We start from the raw sequence: 26,920 nt of genomic DNA, 5'->3' as shown, positions 1-26,920 counted from the left end.
ATACTGTTACAAGATGAAAGAGAGTTAGATTGTATGTACTCTAAAAGATCTTTGGAATTTTTAAGTATCCACATCTGATTCACGCCACCTCTAGAATAGGCAGTTTCACAATAACTTTGAAGCCCGTCTTTGATTGCTGATAAAATAGATGTTAATAATTTAGAAAGAGGTTTCGTGGAGCACTTGGAAGACCCAGCAATATACCGTTGTTTGTACGGACACTTATGTAGTTTAGGTATCCAATACAGTGATGGAAGATCCAGTTCTTCCTCTTTGGTTGAAATACCAAAGGAACAAACTGACAACGCCATGGCTAAAAATGAAAAAGACAAACAAACAACAGCACACACGACACAACATAGAAAACTAAAGAATAAACAACACGAACCCCACTAAAAAACTAGGGGTGATCTCAGGTGCTCCGGAAGGGTATGCAGATCCTGCTCCACATGCGGCACCCGTCGTATTGCTTATGTGGTAACAAATCCGGTAAATAGTCTAATTCGGTAGGTGACATTCATGAAAGGGAAGGGGTTTGTAGTTACGACGTAATGAACATATCCGATATCATTTGTGAAACGGTTATTCCATAACGGTCAACCAACTCGTGATGGCGTCCGTAAAATTTACGAAGGGATGATTTCAACTTTCCCATTTGGAACTCTTGGTTTAATAGCTTCCTTGTGAGCAGCAACCCTCTATCAAGAAAATCATGATAGGAAATGCAAGCAGGGAAATATCGTATCAATTGGGAGATATATACCCCGTATGCAGGTGCTGCTGGAATGTTGCTACTTAGATATGGAAAGTTCAGAATTGGAAAGCTGAAATCATCTCTATTGTCGTAAAGTTTCGTTTTCAACCGACCCTCATTGTCAATTTCTAGATGTAAGTCAAGATATGAGGCCGACTTTACTGTATCTGTAGTATCCTTTATCTCTAGCTCGATCGGATAGATGCGTTCCACATAGTCACCAAATTTTGAATTATTTAGTTAAAGAACATCATCTATATAGCGAAAAGTAGAGTTAAAGGATATTACTTACTTCTTATCTTTCTTCCTAAGAAGTTCCTGGATGAAGTCAGCCTCATAATAAAAAAGAATCAAGTCGGCAAGTAGAGGGGCACAGTTTGTTCCCATTGGAATGCCGACAGTCTGTTGAAAAACACGTCCTCCGAACGTAACAAATATGTTGTCAATCAAGAAATCAAGCATCTTGATAATATTACTTTCAGAGAATTTTTTGTTCGAATCAGAGTGTTCCTTTACAAAGTAGGATTTATCTATAGGTGAGGTCAATATCTCGAAAAAAATACTTATAACGTATACGTTACATTTCAATGATATAGAAAAATTAAAAAAAAAATTAAAAATTACAGGATGGTTAATAACTGCTAAATATTTCTTGTTTGAAGAGATTACATGTATACCGATAAAATGATATCGGGTTGTTCAAACATTTTGTTGGGTCGAGTTTGAAAAATTCTCTACTGGACATAACGTTATACTTGATTTTATTTACTAACAATTCTGTAACAAAAAAAAACTATTTATTGCAAAACTCAGAAAATCAGATGGTTGTCCCCTTGAAAATTGAACAATCAATTTTCCTCGACCGATGCTCATTTTTCCTGGAAGTTTTATTTTGAACTCAATATTATGTTTTACTTAGTACTTATACTAAGTATAAAACAAAAACACAAAAATAAAGAATTTTAATTTATTTCGGCATATAAGCAAATCGGTAGACATTTTCTTCTGATAACAGACGAAACAATATACTTTTTGCATTGCCCAGATTTTGTTTGAAGAAAAATTCGATATGGAATTCTGTATCTAATTTTAAATAGGGACTTTCGGACTATCCGTTTAGAATTTCATAGGAGATCGTTTTTTTTGTAATTCGACTTTTTAAGTACATTAAATAAAACAAATATTGGTTAAAATGTTCCCCAGCAAAAGGGAACATAAATTCTGACAATTTTATTTCGCTTAAGTTAAATAATTGACAGATTCATACAAAAACTGTCGGAAACACAAGTCAGTTATCCGCAAAATACAACACTGAAATCAATAACTGACAAAAGAAATTTCGCTAACATAGCGATAAAGGCATTTGCTTCAGACTAGGTTATCATTTCCAACTCCACTCATGACAATCGCTGCGGTGACCATGTTAAAACCAAAAGTGTTTGTCGGTCATATGTACTGATTTTGTGTCGCGGCAGTAAACCCCTTCTTCTTTCCTTTCTTTCCTTTGATATACACTATTTGAGGGTATACTATGCACTCCTACATTTCTGCCAAAACTTTACAAAGAAAAAGAAACACCCTAATCAAATGGCAAAATCAAAAGCGGAAACATATCACAATAAACGAAAGAATAACAACTGTCATATTCCTGACTTGGTACAGGCATTTTTCAAATATAGAAAATTATGGATTGCATGAATCTGGTTTCATAGCTAGCTTTACCCCTTACTTGATGATAGTCGCATCAAGTTCCATATGTATGAACAAGACAAACAGGCATAAAAATGTCAAAATTAGGGGTACACTGGTCAACATTGTGTTATAATCTTGATAAAAGATGATTTTTATGTTTGATTTAATTTCCTTGTTTTAAATTGCGACAGGTGCTTTAGATAACAGAGGAAAGAGATTTTTGGTAGCTTTTATGGATAACAAAGTAACAAACCAAGATATTCCACCAGAATTGTTTATAACAACGGATAGTAAACAACTTGTTCATGTCAATATTTCGGCAAAAGAGCCTAACCACCCTGTAAAACTCCTTCAATCATTTACCGTGACACAGGGCCAGGTTCACCTTAGTCAGCTCAATTCGAGTTTTCGATTGAACCATACTCAATTAGCAAGGAAGGCAATACTGATTCATGCAGACCATGAAATTGTTGTGTATGGTGTAAACCGAGAACTACATTCCGCTGATGGTTACCTTGCCCTACCTGTTGACGCTTTAGGCAAAGAATATTACACCATTTCATATTCCCCTTCATACTACTATACCCTTTTTACAGTCATCGGGACCGATCATCATACAAATGTTGCTATACAACTACCAAATACCCCTGGTCTGAATGTTACATTAAAGGGAATCACTTATCATCAAAATGAATGGATAAATCTAACTCTAAATATATATAGTACATTGGAGATCAGTTCCGTGGCAGATTTAACCGGAAGTCATATCATATCCGATAAGCCAGTAGGAGTTTTAAGTGGTAACAAAAAAGCAGTAGTAGGAAACACCGGTAAATCACGTGACCATCTTGTTGAAATGTTACTTCCGGTAGATTCCTGGGGAAAAAATTTTGTGACAGTTCCTATTCCTGAGAGATATAACATAGGAGATATATTTAAATTTGTAGCAAGTAAAGACAATACTGTAATTACTGTCACAGGTATGAAAAATGGCGTCCTATTCAATGAAAAATTTACTATTGCTAAAGCCGGACAATCTATTCAAAAACATTATATATCAAGCTTTTACTCTCATGTTGTCTCAGACAAACCTATTGCATTGTATCAGTTTTCTGTGACGCAGAGGAAAAATGGCATTGATCATGCCGATCCTTCATTGATCACTATTCCACCAATTGAACAATATGCTGCCCATTATACCTTTACAACTCCTGAATATTCATTAGGAAACTACACAAATTATTTCATGTTTGTTGTAAATGGTAATCAGAAAAATGACCTCAGACTGGATAACCATCCGTTACCTAGCAACACAACATATCACAAGATACCTGGAAGTAACCTAGTCGCTGGATATGTCGGGATATCTGTCGGTACACATACTGTGAACCATATAAATGACACAGCGGTAATTGGCGGTATACTGTTTGGCAAGGCAAAATTAGAGTCGTACGGATTTCCTGTTGGACTTTTGCTGACACCAGTTAATTCTGTAAGTATATATATATTATACTCGTTTGAAATTGGTATTTAATACTACTGTATATTATTTGCTCGTTGTTGAAGGCAGTATACAGGGATGTATAATTGTTTAATTCTATGTAATATGCTCTCATCCAAAATCTGTACACCTTATCGCTAATCTCGGCTGTCCCGGCCTCTTGAACTTTTGACGCATGTACAACAGTCACTTTTCCATTGTGGCGTCAGATATTTTGGATTATGACTTCAAAATTTTACTGGAACCTGTGTGATATCCAGTAATGGCGGACAAATAGCGATAAGGTGTATTGATTTTTATATGTTTATCTCAATATAGGTCTGTGCGTGCTACTGTACTTTATACTAGTTCCCGCGATAAGATAGAACGAATTACAATTGTGTGTGAAGAACTTACAGATGAAATTATGAAAAAAAAAGACAAGAACATCTGTTAGTATTAGATATACACTAAGGCTTCACCTAAAATATGTGTATCTAATTTTCACCAAGATAGACAACTAAGGACTGTGATCTGCAAGAGATTTTATCATAAGCTATTAAAAAGTTTCATGCTTCATTTCGTAATGGAAATAAAGGTTATCGTCATTGTTTTCAGTACTACGACCCCAATTACAAATTAAATATGGTGATGTTAGAAAATCTTAATTTAATACGGTGATTTTTATGTTTGACTCTGAACCATTTAGCTTTACGTCAAGTGTCAATAATTGCATTCAAAGTCAGAACCGACAAATATAATAATTTAGTGTAATACATTTGTAAGTAGTTTGATAAAATTAAATGTAGTATATTGCTTCGATCCTTTAGTAACTTAGTAATATCAATATTAACTGTATTTTAGAACGTAGGGTAGGTTTGTCAATATTAAGCTATGGCGTTGAACGCAGGCCTGGGGCCATTACATTGCAATGTAATGCATTACATTACAATTACTTTGTGATTCTTCCATTACAATTACAATTGCATTTTTTCTCACATGTAATGCATTACATTACAATTACTTTGCCTGTGTAATGCATTACATTACACATTACTTTTTCAATATAAAAACTAAAAACATTTCAAAAAACAAATTTTTATAAGAATTTGATAAATATTACAGGGGTATATGTAGATATATATACAGTGTTAGTGACATAGACTTCAAATACTGGTTAATCAATATGTCCATTGAACTTATTATCATAAGAGGTTCAAAAGTGATGTCATTAAGAAAACAGCGATCAGTTCTGTACACCTTTCTGGCAATACCAAAAAGCCTTTCTACAGCAGCTGATGTGTGTGAAATGGCTAAATACTTGATAGCTGTATTAGCCAAAGAAGAAAGGCACACTGAATTTGACTTCCATCATTCCAGTGCATTGATTGAAATTTCTTCACATGGCTCAGACAAGTAGATGTCAACATCATGTACTGCACCATACCTGTGTCTATACTCTTTGATGGAGTAGTAGGAGGCATGAAACTGGAAAAGTCCCTTTTAAGATTCTTAGGTGGTGGTAAAAAATAAATAAATTATCATATGATTTTGTTTCTTACATTGATCCCTTAATCATTAAGACATCATTAAGGGATTTCAAAGGAATATAATAAATGTGTCATTAAAGGATTATCTTTTGAAATGCTTAAGGGCTCTGTGAAGACAAACATAAGTTGAGAAGATTTGATTGCAATAAAAACATTTTGATATTAATTAGGGGAAATATTAAACAACACAGACAGGACCCAAACCACCGTTTGGTTTGAAAATGTTGTTTGACATATTCAATCTTTCACTGAAATACATGTAAGGTGTGTATAGAATTATGAAAATTTCATCTTCACATTTTCCCCATTCATCTATATAGTTTTGTTTGTTAAATTTTTATAAGATTTTTCATTGAACACCAAACCACCAAACACCAAAATATTCCTAATATCATTTTAAACAAATATCAGAAACCAAAATCAAGACTTGATAATTTTTACCATTTTATTTTTATTACCTTAATGTGTGTTTTAAAGATTGATGTAATTTATCTAATACAGTAATTAATTGTGACAAAAATTTTATTCCATACTTTCTTTTGTTTTTGTTAATATTTTATTTTTATTATACAATATTCTTCAATTTTATCTATTTTACCAATTTGTAATGAAGAGTAATGTACTGTAATGGAGGCATTACATCAATTTTTAACTAAAGTAATCATTACATTACATGTAATTGTAATGCAGAAAATGTGCATTAAAAATTACTTTACATTACATCCAAAAAATGTAATATTACAATGCATTACAATTACAAATTATCATTTACCCAGGCCTGGTTGAAAGACAATATATAAAGAAAATACAAATTTCGTACAGAACTTGTATTCACGTATTGTAGGGTTGTCAAGCTAAAGCGATGGATTATGGCGATGAAATTGACAACGACTGTGACGGTGAGGTTGACGAAGAGGAATGTGATGGCAAAGGTTCGTACTAGATATAATGACTCTTGGCGAAGGAGGATCAATACTATAGAGAAAAGGAATAGTTGTTGACAGTCTTAAAAATCGTGTACAGTGTGTAAAAATACTGTTGAAAACTTTTTTAAAGTCACCTTCCTAGATCAATGTTTGCTAATCAATACCCACAAAACTACAAGTATTTTTTACTATGTTCACAACTGGTTCTTATAAGATTAAAAGATATACGTTTTCTCAATAATTACCTGTATATAACAATGTTTCACGTAACCTCATCACAACAAATCTCATTGGAGCCTATTTGAAAAGGATTCTTCAAACCTATTCCAACATTTTAGAACCTTGAACAAAATAATGAGACTTAGAAACACATTTTTGAATTGTATCACATTTAAACGAAGTAGAAATAAAAATTAAAGACACTTTAACCGTGAACCTCGTTATGATTTCATTTTAATAAAAGCATTTTTTCCATATTTGTAATATGAAAAGGTTTTCAACTAAAAGAAATAAACATAATTCATCAATGCATCTGCAATGCTTATAAAAAATGTTAACTATCATCAAACCATAACCGGAACGACATGAATTGGGTGCAGGGAAAGTTTAAAACATTATTCAATACTCGCACAGAATGGTTTTTAGCTCACCTGGCCCGAAGGTCGTCGTCCGTCGTCCGTCGTCGTCGTCCGTCGTCGTTAACTTTTACAAAAATCTTCTCCTCTGAAACTACTGGGCCAAATCAAACCAAACTTGGCCACAATCATCATTGGGGTATCTAGCTTAAAAAATGTGTGGCGTGACCCGGTCAACCAACCAAGATGGCCGCCACGGCTAAAAATAGAACATAGGGGTAAAATGCAGTTTTTGGCTTATAACTCAAAAACCAAAGCATTTAGAGCAAATCTGACATGGGGTAAAAATGTTTATCAGGTCAAGATCTATCTGCCCTGAAATTTTCAGATGAATCGGTCAATCGGTTGTTGGGTTGCTGCCCCTGAATTGGTAATTTTGAGGAAATTTTGCTGTTTTTGGTTATTATCTTGAATATTATTATAGATAGAGATAAACTGTAAACAGCAATAATGTTCAGCAAAGTAAGATCTACAAATAAGTCAACATGACCATAATGGTCTGTTGACCTGTTTAGGAGTTATTGCCCTTTATAGTCAATTTTTAACCATTTTTCGTTAATTAAAGTAATCTTTTACAAAAATCTTCTCCTCTGAAACTACTGGGCCAAATTAATCTAAACTTGGCCACAATCATCTTTGGGGTATTTAGTTTAAAAAATGTGTGGCGTGACCTGGTCAACCAACCAAGATGGCCGCCACCGCTAAAAATAGAACATAGGGGTAAAATGCAGTTTTTGGCTTATAACTCAAAAACCAAAGCATTTTGAGGAAATCTGACATGGGGATAAAAATGTTTATCAGGTCAAGATCTATCTGCCCTGAAATTTTTAGATGAATCGGTCAATCGGTTGTTGGGTTGCTGCCCCTGAATTGGTAATTTTGAGGAAATTTTGCTGTTTTTGGTTATTATCTTGAATATTATTATAGATAGAGATAAATTGTAAACAGCAATAATGTTCAGCAAAGTAAGATCTACAAATAAGTCAACATGACCAAAATGGTCAGTTGACCCCTTTAGGAGTTATTGCCCTTTATAGTCAATCTTTAACCATTTTTCATAAATTTAAGTAATCTTTTACAAAATCTCCACTGAAACTACTAGGCCACAATCATCTTTGGGGTATCTAGTTTGAAAAATGTGTCCGATGACCTGGCCATTCAACCAAGATGGCCACCACGGCTATAAATAGAACATAGGGGTAAAATGCAGTTTTTGGCTTATAACTATGACACCAAAGCATCTAGAGCAAATCTGACAAGAAGTTAAATTGTTAATCAAGTCAATATCTATCTGCCCTGAATTTTTCAGATGAATTGGACAACTGGTTGTTGGGTTGCTGCCCTCCAATTGGTAATTTTTAAAGAAATTTTGCCGTTTTTGGTTATCTTGAATACTATTATAGATAGCGATAAACTGTAAACAGCAATAATGTTCAGCAAAGTAAGATCTACAAATAAGTCAACATGACCTAAATGGTCAATTGACCCTCTTAAGGAGTTATTGCCCTTTATAGTCAATTTTTAACAATTTTCATTAATTTGGTAAATTTATGTAAATTTTTACCAAATATAGTTCTCTGTTACTAATGGGCAAAGTTCATTATAGATATAATTGTAAGAAGCAAAATCGTTCAGTAAAGTAAGAACTTCAAACACATCACCATCACCAAAATACAATTTTGTCATGAATCCATTTGTGTCCTTTGTTTAATATGCACATAGACCAAGGTGAGCGACACAGGCTCTTTAGAGCCTCTAGTTTTACTTGCTATTTTGTTTTCTAAAAATCAAAAAAATGTTATTTTATTTAACACTATTATAACTTTCTAAGTCAGTTTAACGACAAATAGTTATCAAATGTACCAGGATTATAATTTAGTACGCCAGACGCGCGTTTTCTCTACATAGGACGCATCAGTGACGCTCAGATCAAAATAGTTATAAAGCCAAACAAGTACAAAGATGAAGAGACAAACACTGTTAGTTCCATGCTATATTGCAGATGACGACGGTGATGGTCGAGTTGATGAAGACTGTAGGTGCTGTGCTCCTCAGGTAGTAAGTAAGTATGTTTTATCGTGTGAGATTTGTTTTCTATACATAGTTATTGAATGCAAAGTATATTTATTTATCAGGTGCCGGTTACCAATGTATCACATATCAAGTATGCTTTCATCAATAATCACCAGGCATTTTAAAGGAGAAGGGGCTATAATGGCCAATATTGGCCTCAATTTCACGAATTTTTCAAATCCTACTGATTGGTATGCGTATGGCTTTCTTTTTCCGTTGGACATATCCGTTTTATGAAGATTTTTTTTTTTAAGTATTCAATTTACAATGCCGTGTTTTAACATAACATAAAAACAATGAAAGGTAAAATCACAAAAATACTGAACTCCAAGGAAAATTCAAAATGGAAAGTCCCAAATCAAATGGCAAAATCAAAAGTTCAAACAAATCAAACAAATGGATAACAACTGTCATATTCCTGACTTGGAACATGTAGAACATGGTGGATTGAACTTGGTTTTGTAGCTAGCTAAACATCTCACTTGTATGACAGTCGCATCAAATTCCTCAGATTCGTATAACTTCGTAAATTTAATTTGTTTGACAATTTATCTAAAATAAGTGGCGCTCAAAGATCCAAATAACGTCGAAAGAATTGAAAAGAAATGTATTACCTCATATAAAACACTATTTTCAAATAACTATCAAACTGTTCTATTTTTTAGTTGGAAGACGTCGATAGAGGAATTTTGTATAATTGCACAATAAAGACTGTTTGTCTGTATAGTTCTACCATTTGATTGTTCACTTCTTGAAATGATTTAAAAGTTTCAATCAAGAAGCCCCCAGACTGAGGCTACTGATCAATTTCATCATAATGTGTATACATTATACGAGGTAAAATACCTGAAGAGAAAAAAGTCAAATTACAGAAAAACGGAACTCCTGATAAAATTTAAAATGGAAAGTCCCAAATCAAATGGCAAAATCAAAAGCTCAAACACATCAAACGAAAGGACAACTGCCATAATTATTAATGACTTGTTACAGGTATTTTTTGCAGAAAATAGTTGATTAAACCTGATTTTGTTTCTAGCTAAACCGCTCACTTGTACATGTTGCGTGAGACTGTACTTTCTTCATTTTGTCTTTTAATTTGGAATGATGGGAAATACTTATTTAAAGGATAAAAACTGAAATTTTTTACATCGATCTATTTCAAGATGTCAAAGACTTAGACATATTATAAGATCTTTGTATTTTTTTTCAATATTCACATCAGATTTGCGACCACACTAGAATAGGTAGATTCACAATTACTGGATGCCCGGTTTTTATAGCTGATTATGCGGTATAGGCTTTGTTTATTAATGAAGGCCTTGCGGTGACCTATAGTTGTTAATTTTAGTCTCTTGTGGAGAGTAGTCGCATTGGAAACCATACCACATCTTCTTTCTATATTTTATTGTTGAAATATTCTCTGCTAATAATTCAAAAACAGGTTTAGTCTTAGATGCATGATTTTTTTATTAGATACTAGTGGCTTTGAACTAGCTGTCAGATAACTGCGAGTACTCTCAGATCTGTTCATTTCGTCTTTTTGTGTCGGGATTGTACTCGGCCGGGTCAACTTGTATTTTTTGTCCATCTGATGAGTTAAGCCTTTTTCAACTGATTTTTATAGTTTATTCTCACGTTGTACTGTTATTCTCCTGTCCCAGGTTAGGGGAGGGTTGGGATCCCGCTAACATGTTTAATCCCGCCACATTATTTATGTATGTGCCTGTCCCAATAGTTATCAAAGGTACCAGGATTATAATTTATTACGCCAGACGCGCGTTTCGTCTACATAAGACTCATCAGTGACGCTCAGATCAAAAAAGTTGCAAAGCCAAACAAGTACAAAGCTGAAGAGCATTGAGGACCCAATATTCTAAAAAGTTGTGCCAAATACGGCTAAGGAAATCTATTCCTGGGATAAGAAAATCCTTAGTTTTTTTAAAAATTCAAAGTTTTGTTACAGAAAATTTATAAAAAATGATCACATAATTGATATTCATGTCAACACCAAAGTGCTGTCTACTGGGCTGGTGATACCCTCGGGGACGAAACGTCCACTAGCAGTGGCATCGACCCTGTGGTGTAAATAGTTATCAAAGGTACCAGGATTATAATTTATTACGCCAGACGCGCGTTTCGTCAACATAAGACTCATCAGTGACGTTCAGATCAAAAAAGTTGCAAAGCCAAACAAGTACAAAGCTGAAGAGCATTGAGGACCCAAAATTTCAAAAAGTTGTGCCAATTACGGCTAAGGAAATCTTTTCCTGGGATAAGAAAACCCTTAGTTTTTTTTTTAAAAGGAGCCTGTTATTCAGTGGTTGTAGTTTGTTTATGTGTTACAAATGTACATATTAGTTTTTCGTTCATTTTTTTGCATAAATAAGGCCGTTAGTTTTCTCGTTTGGGCTTTGCTCATTGTTGAAGCCGTACGGTGACATATAGTTGTTAATGTCTGTGTCATATTGGTCTTTTGTGGATAGTTGTCTCATTTGCAATCATACCACGTCTTCTTTTTTATATTCGCAGTGCATTTTAAAGACCCAACATATAACGTTATTTGTAAGGTTACTTGTAATATACAATGTATATGTATAATGCTAGTAAAGTAAAATGCCAAAAGAACATGAAACATTCGTACCATATATTAGTATCTATATAAAAGAAACTAGTTCTATGTGTATATTTGAGATTTTCACCATGGTATAGTGTTTGTCTCTAGAGCAATACTGGAAGCTACATCACAGACATAGTTAAATTAATAAATTAGCGTCAGTAATACCAAAATGAAAGAAAATAGAATATAATGCAAAATTAGATTTGTTAACATGAAATGTATATTTAATTTACGGAAAATCAAAAACACATTGGGTCAAAATATGTCATTGTTTCGACAATTTATAATTCAACTTTAACAATTACAGTTTTCTACATTATTTGAAAACATTACACCGTAACAATAATGAATAATAAACAGTTGATGAAGATTATGATACAATAAGATATAACCATCATATAAGTATCTAGTCCGTCGCAGACATCCTTCCATGTGATATTCATCTCAGTTGAGTATTTCACATTCTCCTTTTCAATTTTCTCTAACTCTGGAACAACTACAATTAATCTTTTATTTCTGTGCCGCCTTGATCCAAAATATTTTAAAATAATGTTCATATTTTCCTGTGGATCTCTATAATAAAGTGATGATACATAAATAGTCACCGCAACAATGATTCCACTTAAAGCAATAGTCACTATCATAAAGACCAATAAAAGACTCATTGGATTAGAAGATGCAGGAACAGCCATTTGTACCATGGTCAGAAATATTGCAAATGATAGTAATACAGTCATTGATAGTCCTACACGTTCTCCAGATTCTACCGGAAGTAGAAACACGAGTGGATTTAATAATCCGAACAAAATGGTAGGACAACCTACCACTATGGTATAATATAAAGGTGCACGTTTAATGGTAAGTGAAAGTTCCAATATATCGAATGCCCCCAACAGATATGTTCTACTTTGGTATGATTGCAGTGTCCAATCAGAGTTTGGTATGAAGTACGTAACATCAACCGGATATGGATCCGCTGTCAAGGTCACTTCTTTATGTGTTAGTCCCCATACAACAAATGACAGCACACACGTTTGCGTATCAAATGGAAACTTGTAAATATTTGTTTTACATTTTGAAGACAATAAATCGCCCAAGAATATACTTGAAGAACCATTGTAAAGAACTGTTCCAAGATTATCGTTATTTTCTCCTAATGGTTCATAAGTTTCAACGGAATTTAATAGTACCAATTTCGGGGTCCAAATATCTGTTTTAGACACAACGATAGATTCTGCATTTCCATATGAAGACGGGTTCCATGAAATTCCATCGTTATTCCAGGTGGTCAGGATTGCAACTCCAGTGTCCAATGTTTCATCCACTTCGTCAAATCGTGTTATCGTAAGCAAAAAAACCTTCAATGTTACTTCTAAAGGTTTCGAAAAGTTCGAATTTGGAATAACTTCCTTTTGGTGAGTTATAAACACATCGGTGTATAACTGTTTGATGTCTGTAGAGGTCTGTCCATTTACGACGTTAAACAGTATACATGATAAAATTAAAATGAATGAAAACTGAAATCTGACAGCTGTAAATCTTTTCATTCTTATATAAAAACGATCAAGAAATTAGAACAACGAATATCAGACCCGCTTTTGCAACAAAAAGCCTCCAAAATGTGGAGGTAGTTATCAACTTTTCAATTTATAAATCACGATGTCCTAAAAAATGACATATACATGATTATATATAATTACTTAATGACTTTTTCATTAAATTAATTAACAAAATAATATTTTAATAATCGATTAAATATTGATTTTGTCTGACAATAAAAACAATCAGAAACCATATTCATAACGTCATTACAAGTAAATACACTAAAACCACTTAACATTAAAAGGCGAAATTGTTAATATTATTCAAAACACAAAGGTATGCCTTTGGTAATGTAAAAACCTTTGAAACGGCAACCATTAAACTTTGTAAACATAATCGAAATGAACAAACAGAAAAGAAGCGTTAGTGCAATTGTATTAAGAGTGGCAAAGAAGCGTAATAATTAAAAAGTTATGTAAAAACAATGTAAGCTATGACGGTGATTTTAAATACAAACTTTGTGGCAAGGTACACATCTATTTCATTATTTGTAGAGGAAAATATTGTAACAATACAAAACAATTATACAGACTTCGTTTTATCAATAAAATGTAATAAGTTTTCAGGCTTTCTTCAGGAGTAAAGATTTCGTGTCTGTATATTTTGAATGTGATAGATTCAATTTATTTTAATAACTCGTGAAATGATTCAGAAAACTACTACAATTTGAATATTAAAAAGTCTAAATATAGTGGGGACTTTTATCAACAATTGTTATATTTTCATTAGATAATGTATTATTCTGCAATTTTAATTGTTGTGTAATCAATTTTGTAAATATCACATTTTTTTGTATTATGCACCTAAGAACCTTTTTATTCAGATTGAAATAATTTGAACCTGAAATATATCAGTTAACTTTATCTCCAATATACAAATATGTAACTGAAGAGTTTGATTGGCTGTGTCATTTTTTTACACTTTAGATAAATTCAAATACTTTACATTTGCCAAAGTCTATGCATAAGTTTGAGATATCTTTCTATTTGTCATACAAGTGAGAGGTTTATCTAGCTATAAAACCAGGTTTAATCCACCATTTTCTACATTTGAAAATGCCTGCACCAAGTCGGGAATATGACAATTCTTGTCCATTCGTTTTTGATGCGTTTTGTTATTTGATTTTGCCATGTGATTATGGACTTTCCGAATTGATTTTCCTCTGAGTTGAGTATTTTTGTGATTTTACTTTTTTCAGGCTTTAATTGTTTCTTTAAAATTCTTCCTTATAAATTCGTCCGAATTTAAAAAAATTATAATTTGAATAGGAGGCGATTCAAAAGGTACACGTAGGCTGGTTTGCTCGCAGTAACTTATACCGGCATATAGATACTAAACAAACTGGTTCTTCAGACTTGTTCCACAGTGACTAAAGATATCATCAAAATATAACGGAATATAAATTAATTTCGTTTTTTTTTTATCATAATATAACATCTTATAAAACAAGCAAAGCTGTGATACATGTACCTTGAATTTCAGTAAAACAAAATTGGATGTAATTTGAAATTTGACCTTACTAGAAAAACATTTCTGGGATATTTGTATCATCTGTTTCTTTAAATAATTCAATAAACTTACAATTATATTTTTTTCACTTTAAGTACAATATTTTTTTACAACAGCAACAGTTGCAGCAATATGAGTCTTCTGGAGTGTATGACTCTGAGTAGGGAAATCATTAGTTTTTTTAATAATAGAAAGAGAATATGTTCTTTTTTCAAGGTTAAAGAACGTACAACTGCCATGTGATGTGTATGTACATACTGACAAACAATTAATGCTTATCGCATGGTCCTCTTTGGTTCTTCTTTTTTACCAATGTATGCCCCTCATAAGTCATATTACTTAAATCCTCACATAATCGGGTATTTATCCATCACTGGCTTTTATGTTATTGGTTTTGGTCGTACCTGATGAAGGTAAATCTAGAAAAACGTACGCTTCAAATGCGCAGAAATACATTCTGTTCATTAAGACATTATAAATTAGAAAAATAATATTAGATGTTATTGCAACAGTAGTTTTCATATAATAAACTGTTATTTATCGCTAAAGTAAAAATAAGCAATTTGATGTTCCATCCAGAGAATAAAGGTTGCAATGATAAACTATAGAGACTGATATTATAAACATGATCGGTATTGATAAACCTAACAAGAGAGTGTCGTGTAAAAAGTGTATCGTTTTACTCGATAGAAGTCTTGTTTCTTTATTAACATACAATGAAAGGAATTATCGGACTTTTATTTATGTTATATTTTTCTTGTCGACTTTGTCCTGTATAAAAGAGGGGCGAAAGATGCCAAAAGGGACAGTCAAATTCATAGATCGAACACGAACCACACCAAAACCTTGGGGTTCGTGTAAATACCGATGGGTCACTAGGATATATACATTTACCGTAGTCATCACGTTTGAGTGTATGGATATCTGTAATGGCCGGCCTTGTAAAATGTATCAATACACAGCCACGTCAAAGACGTTCAATACAATGTCTCTGAAGAGAGGTTGACAATTTCTCTGCATGTTATATATTAACACTCTAGTGGTACACATTCACACAATTTAAAACGTCATTCTGGTAGACTTATTTTGCATAACCTATATTGATAGTTATTGTATTGTCGTGAAAACCTATGAAACACTTTCCACTGTACATCAAACAAATATATTATCAGTCAGTCAATCCGTGTGAATGCTGATGCCATACTTCCCACAGCTTATCGATTAAGTATTTTACAATGCTTTGGTTGAATTCTTTAAATCAAATAAAAAGTACTGCAGGTTCACATGGTATTCCAAAAATCATTTGTCAGTATAAATACAATAATATCGAAAGGAAGTTACACGATTGCCTATGCATGGTTAACATGTTACAGTTATTTGAGTGAGAGAGAGAAAACAACACATTCTCATCGTTATTCTCATACAAATGTGTAGTTGTTTTTGAAGTCATCATTTAATATCAATATAATTAAGGAGGTTGTTATTTTTGAGCTTGTAATGCTGGTACTAAGTCATTCTTGATTCCTTACTATAAAAGTATTGTCATTTTTTTCCCTGTCGTTTAAGGCTTAAGTTTAAAGTAGACTTCATTCAATTTCCTAACTTCAATGACAATTTTATCATTATTTTTAAACAAATCTTGCATGTATTGTCTTCTGCAATATGGCCCTTCTGCTGGTCCAACATGTTTATTAATTACCCCCTTTATTTGTCATCGTCTATCTTTCTGACTACAAATTGATTCATTCATTCATTTTGAGTATTCTTTCAGAAAGTTGACCTTCAGATATCTCACAACCATGTGTTAAACAATCATTCACACTACCATATCATGCACAGTCAGTAATCACTTAAAATTAATGGACTCAATGGTCATCATGTAGAATGATATTCTGATTTATAACCTGTATGAGATTTAAATGACCGGACCATTCAGACAAATTAAGAAAATAACATGCAGTTGAGAACTCATTTTAAATGCGGATCAAAAATAGTATTTGAACTAAGATTCCTAATCCGTTTATTGCAATATATAGAAAAATATTTATATAATTTAAGAAATGGACTGTTACTTAGTAAACTTTTTTTAAGGTATATAACATCATTATATGTTTTAACATATGGGAATTGATTTTTTGAAATTTACCTTAAAAATAATTATGGAAAACATATTAATTTTCAAACTCATCGTCCACCAGTAATGTTCGTACCCGGAACCAAACCTCTTTTAGCATCAGCCGTTATCAATTGTGTATAAAACAATTTGTCATTGGGATACATTTTCACACCAGAAAATAATGACGAAAATACCTTAAAGAAACTTATGTTTACTGTTTGTTCTTCAAAATGTGTGAACATTTTGTTATTTCAGAGCGGAATAGACATTGAGATCGTGTTTTTAGAAACAAAACCAAATTACCCACATGACTTTGTCATAATATGAAGTGATAAAGTTAATAAGTATATTAAATTTTGATATTCATTTGTCATAATTTTTTTTCTCGGAAATCTGCCACGCTTGTTCACCTGACAATATAAAAGAGGGGCGAAAGACACCTGAGGGACAGTCAAACTCATAAATCGAAAATAAACTGACAACGTCATGGTTAAAAAATAAACAGACGAACAGACAAATAATAGTACAAAAGACACAACATAGAAAACTTAGGGCTAAGCAACACGAACCCCATCAAAACTTTGTTGTGTTTAGTTGGTTGTTAGTTTATATATATGAAATTAAACATTGTTGTGTTCAGTTACTTGTTGGATTATATATACATGAAACATTGTTGCGTTGAGTGAAAATGTTAAATTGCACACATTCCAAAATGATATCGTTAATGGGTCGTAAAAATGATATCGTTAATTGGTCGTAAAAGAGTCATCGAGACCTATTTTTAGCTCGGGCAGAATCAATTTGCGCCAATTGCAGTTTTGAAAAGGTATTAATTGCGCCACTCTCTTTTATTTTGATGGTATTAATTGCGCCAATAAATGAAATGAAATTGCGCCACATTTACCTGTTAATATTTTTTACCTATATTATACCTGTATATGTTTTACCTATATCAAGACAAGACAAGACAAATACTTTATTAAAGTCTCGCCACTTGTTACATATAAAATATACAGCTTTTTAAAACACAAGTTAACAACAAGAGCCACTCTATAAAGAGTTTTGAGAGACTATAAAACAATTTTTTCTTAACTATCACGAGTATAAAATACATTTTCACTTTATTAAAATTTCATAGCAGATTTTGGCAGTATAAAATACCATATTTTCATTTGTAAAAAGAAATATATTTTTTTCATTATCAGTGTCCAGAAATTAGAACGTCAAATTTTGAGAACTGCGTTTAAAGAAAAGCAACCAATGTGTTGTCAGAGCGACCTTCAAAAATAATAAATTCAGAGATCTTCAAAATTGAAGAAGAACATTTAGAAAAGAAAGATTTAAAATATGTGTGTCAGTCTATGTATATAGAGAGAAGAAAACTGCGTCCGGCTTAATCTAAAAATCGAGCAGAATTTCACAGAATATTGGATGATATTGGTGTTGTTACAAACAAAGATGATGACTTTGTATTGTGTAACGATCAAGAAAGCGGTATAATTTTATTAGGATGCGAGGCTAATTTGAAATTTCAGTGTACAATGTCAGAGGAATTTTTTGCTGTTGGTACCTAGTCAATCATTTAGTTGTTATATAAATAAAAATATATAAAATTGGCGCAATTAGATGATTATTTTATTGGCGCAAATGATACCTATAGTTTTGAAAACTAGGTGGCGCAAAAGAGGTATTGGCGCAATTAAGTTGTGGCGCAAATGAGTTACTTTTTGGCGCAAAAAGATATCGCCCTTTAGCTCAATATACATTGGTGGGTATAGATAAGTCTTAACACAGGATAAACATTCCTCACGACGAACCTCAGAATTTCGATGCCCGACGTGATACACGAGGTTAATCTTAACCCACTTTCTTGGACATACAATTGTTAAGTAATACTATTTCCGTATGCTTATACGATAAACTCATCTTAGATACCAGGATTGAAATTTAGTGTTTGCGCCGTACGCGCGTTTCGTCTACAAACGACTCATCAATAACGCTCGAATAAATAAAACTTTTTAAGGTTGAAAAGGTCAAATTATGGACGAAGTTTTGGAAACGATACAACGAACGAACGAACTTAATGAATAAACTTTTTTTATAGAAAATACCACTTAATAATGTTTTGTACGACGCGCTTTTCTTATCTTAACTTCATCCGGAACAGTTATACTACCAAACTATTAAACCACCTTGACACACGAAGAGCTAAAGGATCAATTAGACATACACATATCAAACAAAGTCGTTGTTGACTGAGGGATAAGAATCATATTTAGTTTCAATAATTTATCAATGGAGAATTTAATTGAAAAAGTATGTTATAAATCATATCATAATCAACTGCTGAGCTTGTAATCTTAGTGAGCGTAAGAGTAAATCTTTCAGTCTGCATGGTTTGGGATCTCTTGTTTCTCGACCGGAACAACGAGTCGTGGTTAAATGGTCATCCTGACAATACAGATTTAATGACATACATAAACCGATTTATTTTTTAGCACATGATAACATAAACTACATTTATTGGGATACATGCGGAAGATATTCAATCCACGGATACATGCGGAAGATATTCAATTCACGGCTCCTTGAAAATTTCTTATAAAGGTTGAAGTGGAAATATGATAATATCTATAGGTATTAAAAAGTTAGTTACTTTAAAATTATTAACCATTTGTTTCCCCTAATTTGCTACACTATTTGGAGAAACGTACTCGTTTTATTGGAATTTTTTTTATTTTATATAATTTTAAATTAATATACAATTTTATATAAATTCGGGACGATTTAGACCTTGACATATTGTGTACAGTAGATACCAGACTAATGTTGAACGCAATGAAGTTAGTAAAAGAAAGGTGAAACATATCATACGGACATTCAAACTCATAAGTTAGAAATAAACTGACAACGCAATGGATGAAAAGGGGAAAAAAACATGCGTCTAAAGACAAACAAAAACCCCAAAAACAACAACATAGAAAACTTGTTGATTGGCGTAATTCCAAGGTCACTATCGAATTCAAGATGCGTTCACCTCTCAGATTGATTGTATTTTTTTTTAAGGGGGGGGATTTTATGCGAAAAACATGTTTTTGGCTCACACCGAACAAAAAGCTATAAAGGGCCCCAACATTACTAGTGTAAAACCATTCAAACGGGAAAACCAACGGTCTAATCTATATAAAAAACGAGAAACGAGAAACACGTATAAACTACATAAACAAACGACAACTACTGTACATTTGATTGCGAAAAATATATAAATGTTGTTACTACACACCTTAGCTGCGCATGGTTCAGATTGTAGCACAGTTCATTGCAGTTTCAAAATGTAGAATGAAGAGATTTGGCCAAAGTCATGTGTTACGAGCCTGATAATTCTAAATAGAACTGTAAGCAAGTCGGGATTTGATCTTCATTATCTATCGGTGCATATGGTGCACATATATATATGCAAGGGATCGGTTATTTATAACGCTATATAATTATATAGTGTCCGAGAGGTTGACAGACCTTACATTTAATTCGGTAATTTAAATGGCGTTTTCTTGTTTATCTATACAAATTTGGATATGCGTGTTACAGATAGCTCTAGGTAAGGTTGTAAATATAGTAAAAAAGTGCAATGTTTTACTTTCAAATAAAACCCCTACTTTTAAATAAGAATAAAAAAGAAACATCTTAGAATAAATAGACATGTAGGGAAAATGAAAGTCAGACGACAATATTAAATGGAATATAACGAAATCAGAGTTCTATATTTTAATTAGATTGGTATGTATAGGTAACATATAGATATAAGAAGATGTGGTATAAGTACCAATGAGACAACTATCCACCCAAACCGAAATTTTTGAAACGGTAGACCCTTATAGATCAAAGTATGGCCTTCGACACGGAGCGCTGTGTTACAAATGTACACCGAACACTATGCTATAAAGCGCCTCAAATATAATGACTAATGTAAAACCATTCAAATAGGAAAATCAACTTTCTATTGTATATTAAAAAAAACACAAGAAGCGCTAATCACATATAAACCACATCAACAAAAGACTGCCACCGAACAACATGTTCCTGACTAAGGACAGGTGCAAACAAATGAAGCGGATTTAGACATTTTAACAGGTGTCAATATTCACCCTAACCTGAATGTAACGTCTCATCATAGAAAGACACACCATCAAATATTATACAAATATAGCCTTTGTATGAGGTCGATACAAGGATATATTGACCTAAAAGAAGTATATTGACTGAGGACGAAATCCGAGGTCGATATACTTCCTTGGGTTGATATATCATGTATTGACTTCATACAAAGGCTATATTTGTTATATTATTAATTTCCGACCATAATTGTATCAAAATCGTCATTTGATTTTAATTTTTAGATATTATATTGTCTCCTTGACAATAACAACATACTAGTTTTTATTTAATTTATTTTTTATGTTAAGCATGTTATGAATTTTAAGATTTTTTCCCGTCAAAGATATCATTTGTTTGAAAACGTTTAATAATATCCTGAAATGCATTACATGACGTCACAAAGTATATCGATTTTTAGACATTCTAAAAATAACCGTGCAATATGCTTTTTGCTGTGCAATATGCTTTTTGCTATCCGCCGTTTTCTCGCTACCTTCGAAAATACAGTTTAACATGTGACTATCCCTAAACGAATCAAATTTGTTAAAATATACGAATATATATATATATATATACATGATTGTCTAAATTCATCACATTCATTAGAAATAGAACTTGTAATTTTTTTAAGTAGAAATTATTATTAAAACACAAAAATATTTTTTTTTGAGACACTGAGTATCTTTGTTAATATAAAGAATTTTTGTATCTTTGAGGTGCTTTGTTTCTATGACGCCGATGTATCATGGTAGAAACACAATAATAAATATATATTTAAATGAAAAATAAATACATAATGATATGCAGAAGTACAGGTATTTGTTAACTACAATGATCTTAAAATGTTCTAAGTTAATAAACTCAAAGGTTCTTCTCGGGAATTTCTCGAAAAGTAGTTATTAATTATAAACTGTTTCTTCTTTCCTGTTTTTTTCTTTCTTCATTAGCTCATTTCAAGTATATTTGTGTATTTCTATAGGAGGTTTGGATAATAAAGGGACAGAATTTTTGGTAGCTTTCATGGACAACAAAGTTTTACATGGACATGATTTCAAGCCAGAGTTATTCGTAACAACAGACAGCAGACATCTTGTCCATATTAATATTTCGTCTCCAGGCATTTCAAGTTCACAACTGCGTACGCAATTTACCGTATCACGAGGCCAGGTTCACTTAGTTCAGATTGATACGAGTTACCGATTGGACCACACAGAATCATCTCAAAAAGCTATACTTATACAGTCTGACAAAGACATCGTTGTGTATGGTGTAAACCGTGAATCACATTCAGATGACGGCTACCTTGCCCGGCCTACAGATGCTTTAGGTACAGAATATTACACAATTTCCTATTCCCCTTCCTACTACTATACCCTTTTTACTGTCATCGGGGTTTATAATGACACATCTGTCTCTATTCACTTGCCTAATACGCCTCATCTTAATGTTACCTTAAATGGACACAACTATCACCGTAATCAATGGATAAATCTGACATTAAATAGATTCAGTACATTAGAAATTAGTTCCGTAGCAGATTTAACAGGAAGTCATATTTTATCCGATAAAGCAGTAGGAGTTTTAAGTGGAAACAAGAAAGCGGTAGTAGGTAATACCGGAAAATCACGTGATCATCTTGTAGAAATGTTACTTCCGGTATCTTCCTGGGGTAAAAAATTTGTCACAATTCCTATACCTGAAAGACACGTTGGTGATATTTTTAGGTTCTTAGCTAGTGAAGACAATACACAAATAACTGTCCACGGACTTATTGAAGGAAAACAGTTTCACGATCAAATTAAAATAGCTAAAGCAGGACATTACGTTCAAAAAGAGTATAGTTCAGGCTTGTATTCCCATGTTGTATCGGACAAACCTATAACATTGTTTCAATTTTCCATGACGCAGCAGAGAGGTGGTAATGACTTAGCAGATCCTTCCTTGATCACGATTCCTCCAATTGAACAGTATGCCGCCCGTTACACGTTCACAACTCCACAATATTCTACGGGAAACTATACCAATTATTTCATGTTTGTTGTCAAGAGTTCTCTGAAACATGGTCTTAGGCTTGACCACCATCAGTTACCCGGAAACACGATTTATCACCATATACCTGGGACTCACTTAGTCGCTGGCTACGTAAAAGTATCAGTCGGAACGCATTCTGTAACCAATGTAAACCACACAGTTATAGGTGGTATACTGTTCGGAATGGCAAGGTTAGAGTCGTATGGATTTCCTGTTGGGTTGCTACTCAAGCCATTAAATTCAGTAAGTTTAATTTCATAGTAACGTTCCATATGTACACGAGGCCGTTGAAATTCGCTTTTCTTGCTTCAGTGAAGATCGACGGTTTGCCTTTATGCGAATCGCTTGGAATACTGGTTGACACCCCTTCTTTTATTTTTTAAATATAGCTGTTTAGTCAGCCGATGGGTAAAATAAAGTTTGATCAGCTAAGAATAATACAAAATCTGTTCATGCAACCATAAGATCCAGATGGTACAGGTATTTTTAAACGCAATGTATCAATACAGTTAAACCTGTCCATACCAACCTAAGTAAGATCATTATACAGTAAAACAGAAACTATTGCAAGGTTTTTATTATTGAGAATAATGTGACCGTGTGAGTATTGCAATATTTAGAAATACGCATCAAATATAAGAATGCGAGTTCTAAAGTCGCAATATTTAATCTCGAATTTATGTTCATTCTTCAGAAATGGCATTAATAAGTACGCAATAGTTTCCTAAATTCCCGTGTTTTAGTCAAAGAAAAGCAAACTTTATTGAAAAGCCAAAACGCAAATATATAAATAGCATACATTTGTATAAAAGTAGAATGTTTAATAGAAATCCGCAAAATTTATTTATGAAAAGTTAAATCAATTATTTAAAGACCCTACAATTGAATACAGTGCTTGGACGAAAACCGCCGAGAGAAACACATTATGAAAAAAGATACAACATACAAACATGACAAATAATAATACATTTTTAGTTAAAATTTTAAATGTATTTTAGGGATGTCAACGTCAAAAAGCGATGGAGTATGGTGATGAAATTGACAACGACTGTGACGGTGACGTAGACGAAGAGGAATGCGATGGCAAAGGTTAGTATAATACATTGTATCAACTGACAGTCGCATATAATCGTTCAGTAACTCGAATAAACAAGTTATGAAGGAAACGCTCTGAAGGATTAAAATAACAATCATGACACACTGCGCTGTTCTTAATTTCCGAACGAATTAGACTATTAAAACGTATTCTCAAATAACAACAAAAAACGTATTTAAAGATCTTGAGTATTTTTGTTGTTTTGTTATTATTAAGAGTCTAAAAAAGAGTAATTAGTACAACTTCTTCAAGCAGCCGACTTACAATTAGCGCATGTTATCTATGCTGCAATTTGCTGCAATTTGCTGCATTTTTCTTAATATTAAACTTCATCTACATGAACATGTACTACAATTTAAAAAAAAGAAAATTGGGTAAGATCTCTGTTGATAATCAGCGGATTGCGGATTAATATCACTGTTTCATAGGTCTTTGATTTGCCTCGTGTTACAAATTTTCAATTACTACGGCATTTGCAATGGCGTTAAATTATTATAGAATAATTATTTATTTTGTAGATGATGATGGGGACGGTCATATTGATGAAGACTGCAGATGTTGTGATCCTAAGATCTCTATTCCTAACGTTATAGGTATGTATAATTCATAAGACGTCAAGTGTTTGAGTTTTTTTTCACTTAGGGAGCAACCATTTAACTTCAATGGGGTAGGAACTTTGGTTTTTTCTCAATCAAAGATAGGTGGAGGAGCATTAGCACTAAGAGAATTTTTTTTCATCTACTTGTACTTGATGCATTGTCATTCTATAGAGCGACACAATAAGTCAGATTTACATCAAGCTAGCTCCCATATGGTAACATTCAATAAGAATTTTTCTAATGCATCAGGGCCGACAATTCCTTGCTGAGAAGAAGCAAAGTTTCATCCGGATTGGGTTTAGCCCACGTGGCATAACCGTGATCTTTGGTGGCCTATCTATTAATAGATAAGAAAATCAATAAATCTTTTTATTGGTTTCAAAACTATATTGAAATAATAAGAATTAAAAAAGAAAGTTATTTTAAAAATTACATGTCTTTCAATGCAATGGACGCCTACTTCAGTTGAAATGGAAGTCGTCCAATTGAATCTAATTTTTAAAATATGCCACCGTACGGCCTTCAACAATGAGCAAATACCGTATAGTAACTATTGCATGATAAAATTCGAATAAATTCCATGACAATGACGGTATAATTTATTCCATAGATCGTTTGTAATTGTTGACATTTTAAAAAGAAAAAGAAAACAAAAATACAAAAACAAAAAATCCAAGGAAATTTAAAAACGGAAAGTTCCTTACCAAATTGCATAACAAAAGCGCAAGCACATCACACGAATGGAAAACAACTATCATATTCCTTACTTGAAACCGGCATTTCTTTTAATTATGTAGAAAAAGTCAATTAAAACAGGTTTTAAAAATAGTTAAACCTCTAACTTTTATGTCAGAAGCATCATATTTAAATGTTGAGACACCGTCAACAAAAGTTTTCCATGTTACCAGGAGCTGACAAATTCACTGATTAGTGTTTGCTTTTTACATTTGTTAAAAACATGTTTTTATCGATAAAGTATCTCTAAAACAGTTTCATATTATGTTGTTTTTTTTTTTCAGTTGGAAGACGTCGATAGATGATTTTTGACAATAAAGATTTTGGATCAACTTAAGTCTTATTTTGTTATAGTTCCGTATTAGTTATTGAAGGCATAACATTATAGAATAATAGACCATAAACCATACCACATAATCTGCTACAAAAAACTCTGCGAATTGACACGACGAGAAACTACCGGATAAACTTATGTAAAAAAAAAATAACGAAAACAATTTGTAACACAGCGTCAAACGTAAACCGCTGAATAACAGGCTTCTCACATTGATTTGGCATATACTAAGTACATATAGAATGGGGCGGGGTTAAAAATGTTGGCAGATCCCAATCATCCCCTCACCATAGACAGAAGTCTCACAGTACAACACAAGAACGAACTATACAAATCAATTAAAAAATTAATGCTAAACTCATAAGATGAATACAAATAGAATTACAGCTAACAAAAACACAGAGTCGACGTGGCTGGGAACTTGTACATCCTAACAACAAAAAGACACTGAGTCTATAGTAACCCTGTTTTTTTTTGTGGTTTTTGCGGTGCCGGCTTTAACCATGTCTGTGTAGTTATAACTTTGGTAACTTCTAACTTAATTCTATTTTAGCTGTAAAGGCACCTGGTTTTAAGATTTTTCATCTTTGTTTATTATATTTTTTTTATATATTGTTTTGCTTGTTTGAGCAAGGAGTTTATTATTATTTTTTCAATTATTATGCACAAAAGTGCGTAACTTTGTTATATGTGTTTATGTCCCATTTTTGGGCATTATGTTTTCTGGTTTGTGCGTGCGTCCGCCCGTCTGTCCCGCTTCAGGTTAAAATTTTTGGTCGAGGTAGCTTTTGATGAAGTTGAAGTCCAATCAACTTGAAATTTAGTATAGATGTTCCCTATGATACGGTTTTTCTAATTTTAACCCAATTTTACGGTCCATTGAACATGGAAAATGTGCGAGTGGGGCATCTGTGTACTTTGGACACATTCTTGTTGGTAATGTTTTCAGTTCACTAACTAATCCTAAATTCTGCATGCTATTACATTTTGAACCCTAGAGATAAGAAGCCGATTCA

At 32.8% G+C, this 26,920-nt stretch overlaps 2 protein-coding genes across 2 annotated transcripts in view; one reads left to right on the top strand and one right to left on the bottom strand.

Moving 5' to 3' along the window:
• Window positions 1-25,902, top strand: part of LOC139500349 (uncharacterized) — a 61,930-nt gene extending 36,028 nt beyond the window's left edge. The window contains exons 2-8 of the mRNA XM_071289093.1: window positions 2,638-3,938; window positions 6,321-6,408; window positions 9,040-9,099; window positions 22,089-23,383; window positions 24,139-24,229; window positions 24,755-24,829; window positions 25,855-25,902. Coding sequence (XP_071145194.1) covers window positions 2,638-3,938; window positions 6,321-6,408; window positions 9,040-9,099; window positions 22,089-23,383; window positions 24,139-24,229; window positions 24,755-24,829; window positions 25,855-25,871 — 2,927 coding nt within the window. The 3' untranslated portion in view covers window positions 25,872-25,902. The remainder of the gene's footprint in view (window positions 1-2,637; window positions 3,939-6,320; window positions 6,409-9,039; window positions 9,100-22,088; window positions 23,384-24,138; window positions 24,230-24,754; window positions 24,830-25,854) is intronic.
• LOC139501757 (acetylcholine receptor subunit beta-type unc-29-like) lies at window positions 12,000-13,311 on the bottom strand. The gene has a single exon (XM_071290901.1). It carries the CDS (start codon window positions 13,272-13,274, stop codon window positions 12,057-12,059), a length of 1,218 nt encoding a protein of 405 aa, XP_071147002.1. The 5' UTR covers window positions 13,275-13,311; the 3' UTR covers window positions 12,000-12,056.
• Window positions 25,903-26,920: the final 1,018 nt, after the last annotated feature.

Source organism: Mytilus edulis, chromosome 13, assembly GCF_963676685.1.
Source record: "Mytilus edulis chromosome 13, xbMytEdul2.2, whole genome shotgun sequence".
Lineage (NCBI taxonomy): Eukaryota > Metazoa > Mollusca > Bivalvia > Mytilida > Mytilidae > Mytilus > Mytilus edulis.
This window is presented reverse-complemented; position numbering and strand designations above follow the sequence as displayed.

Coding starts and splice junctions, on each gene's coding strand:
- LOC139501757 (XM_071290901.1), bottom strand. CDS start 13,274: ATGAAAAGATTTACAGCTGTCAGATTTCAGTTTTCATTCATTTTAATT.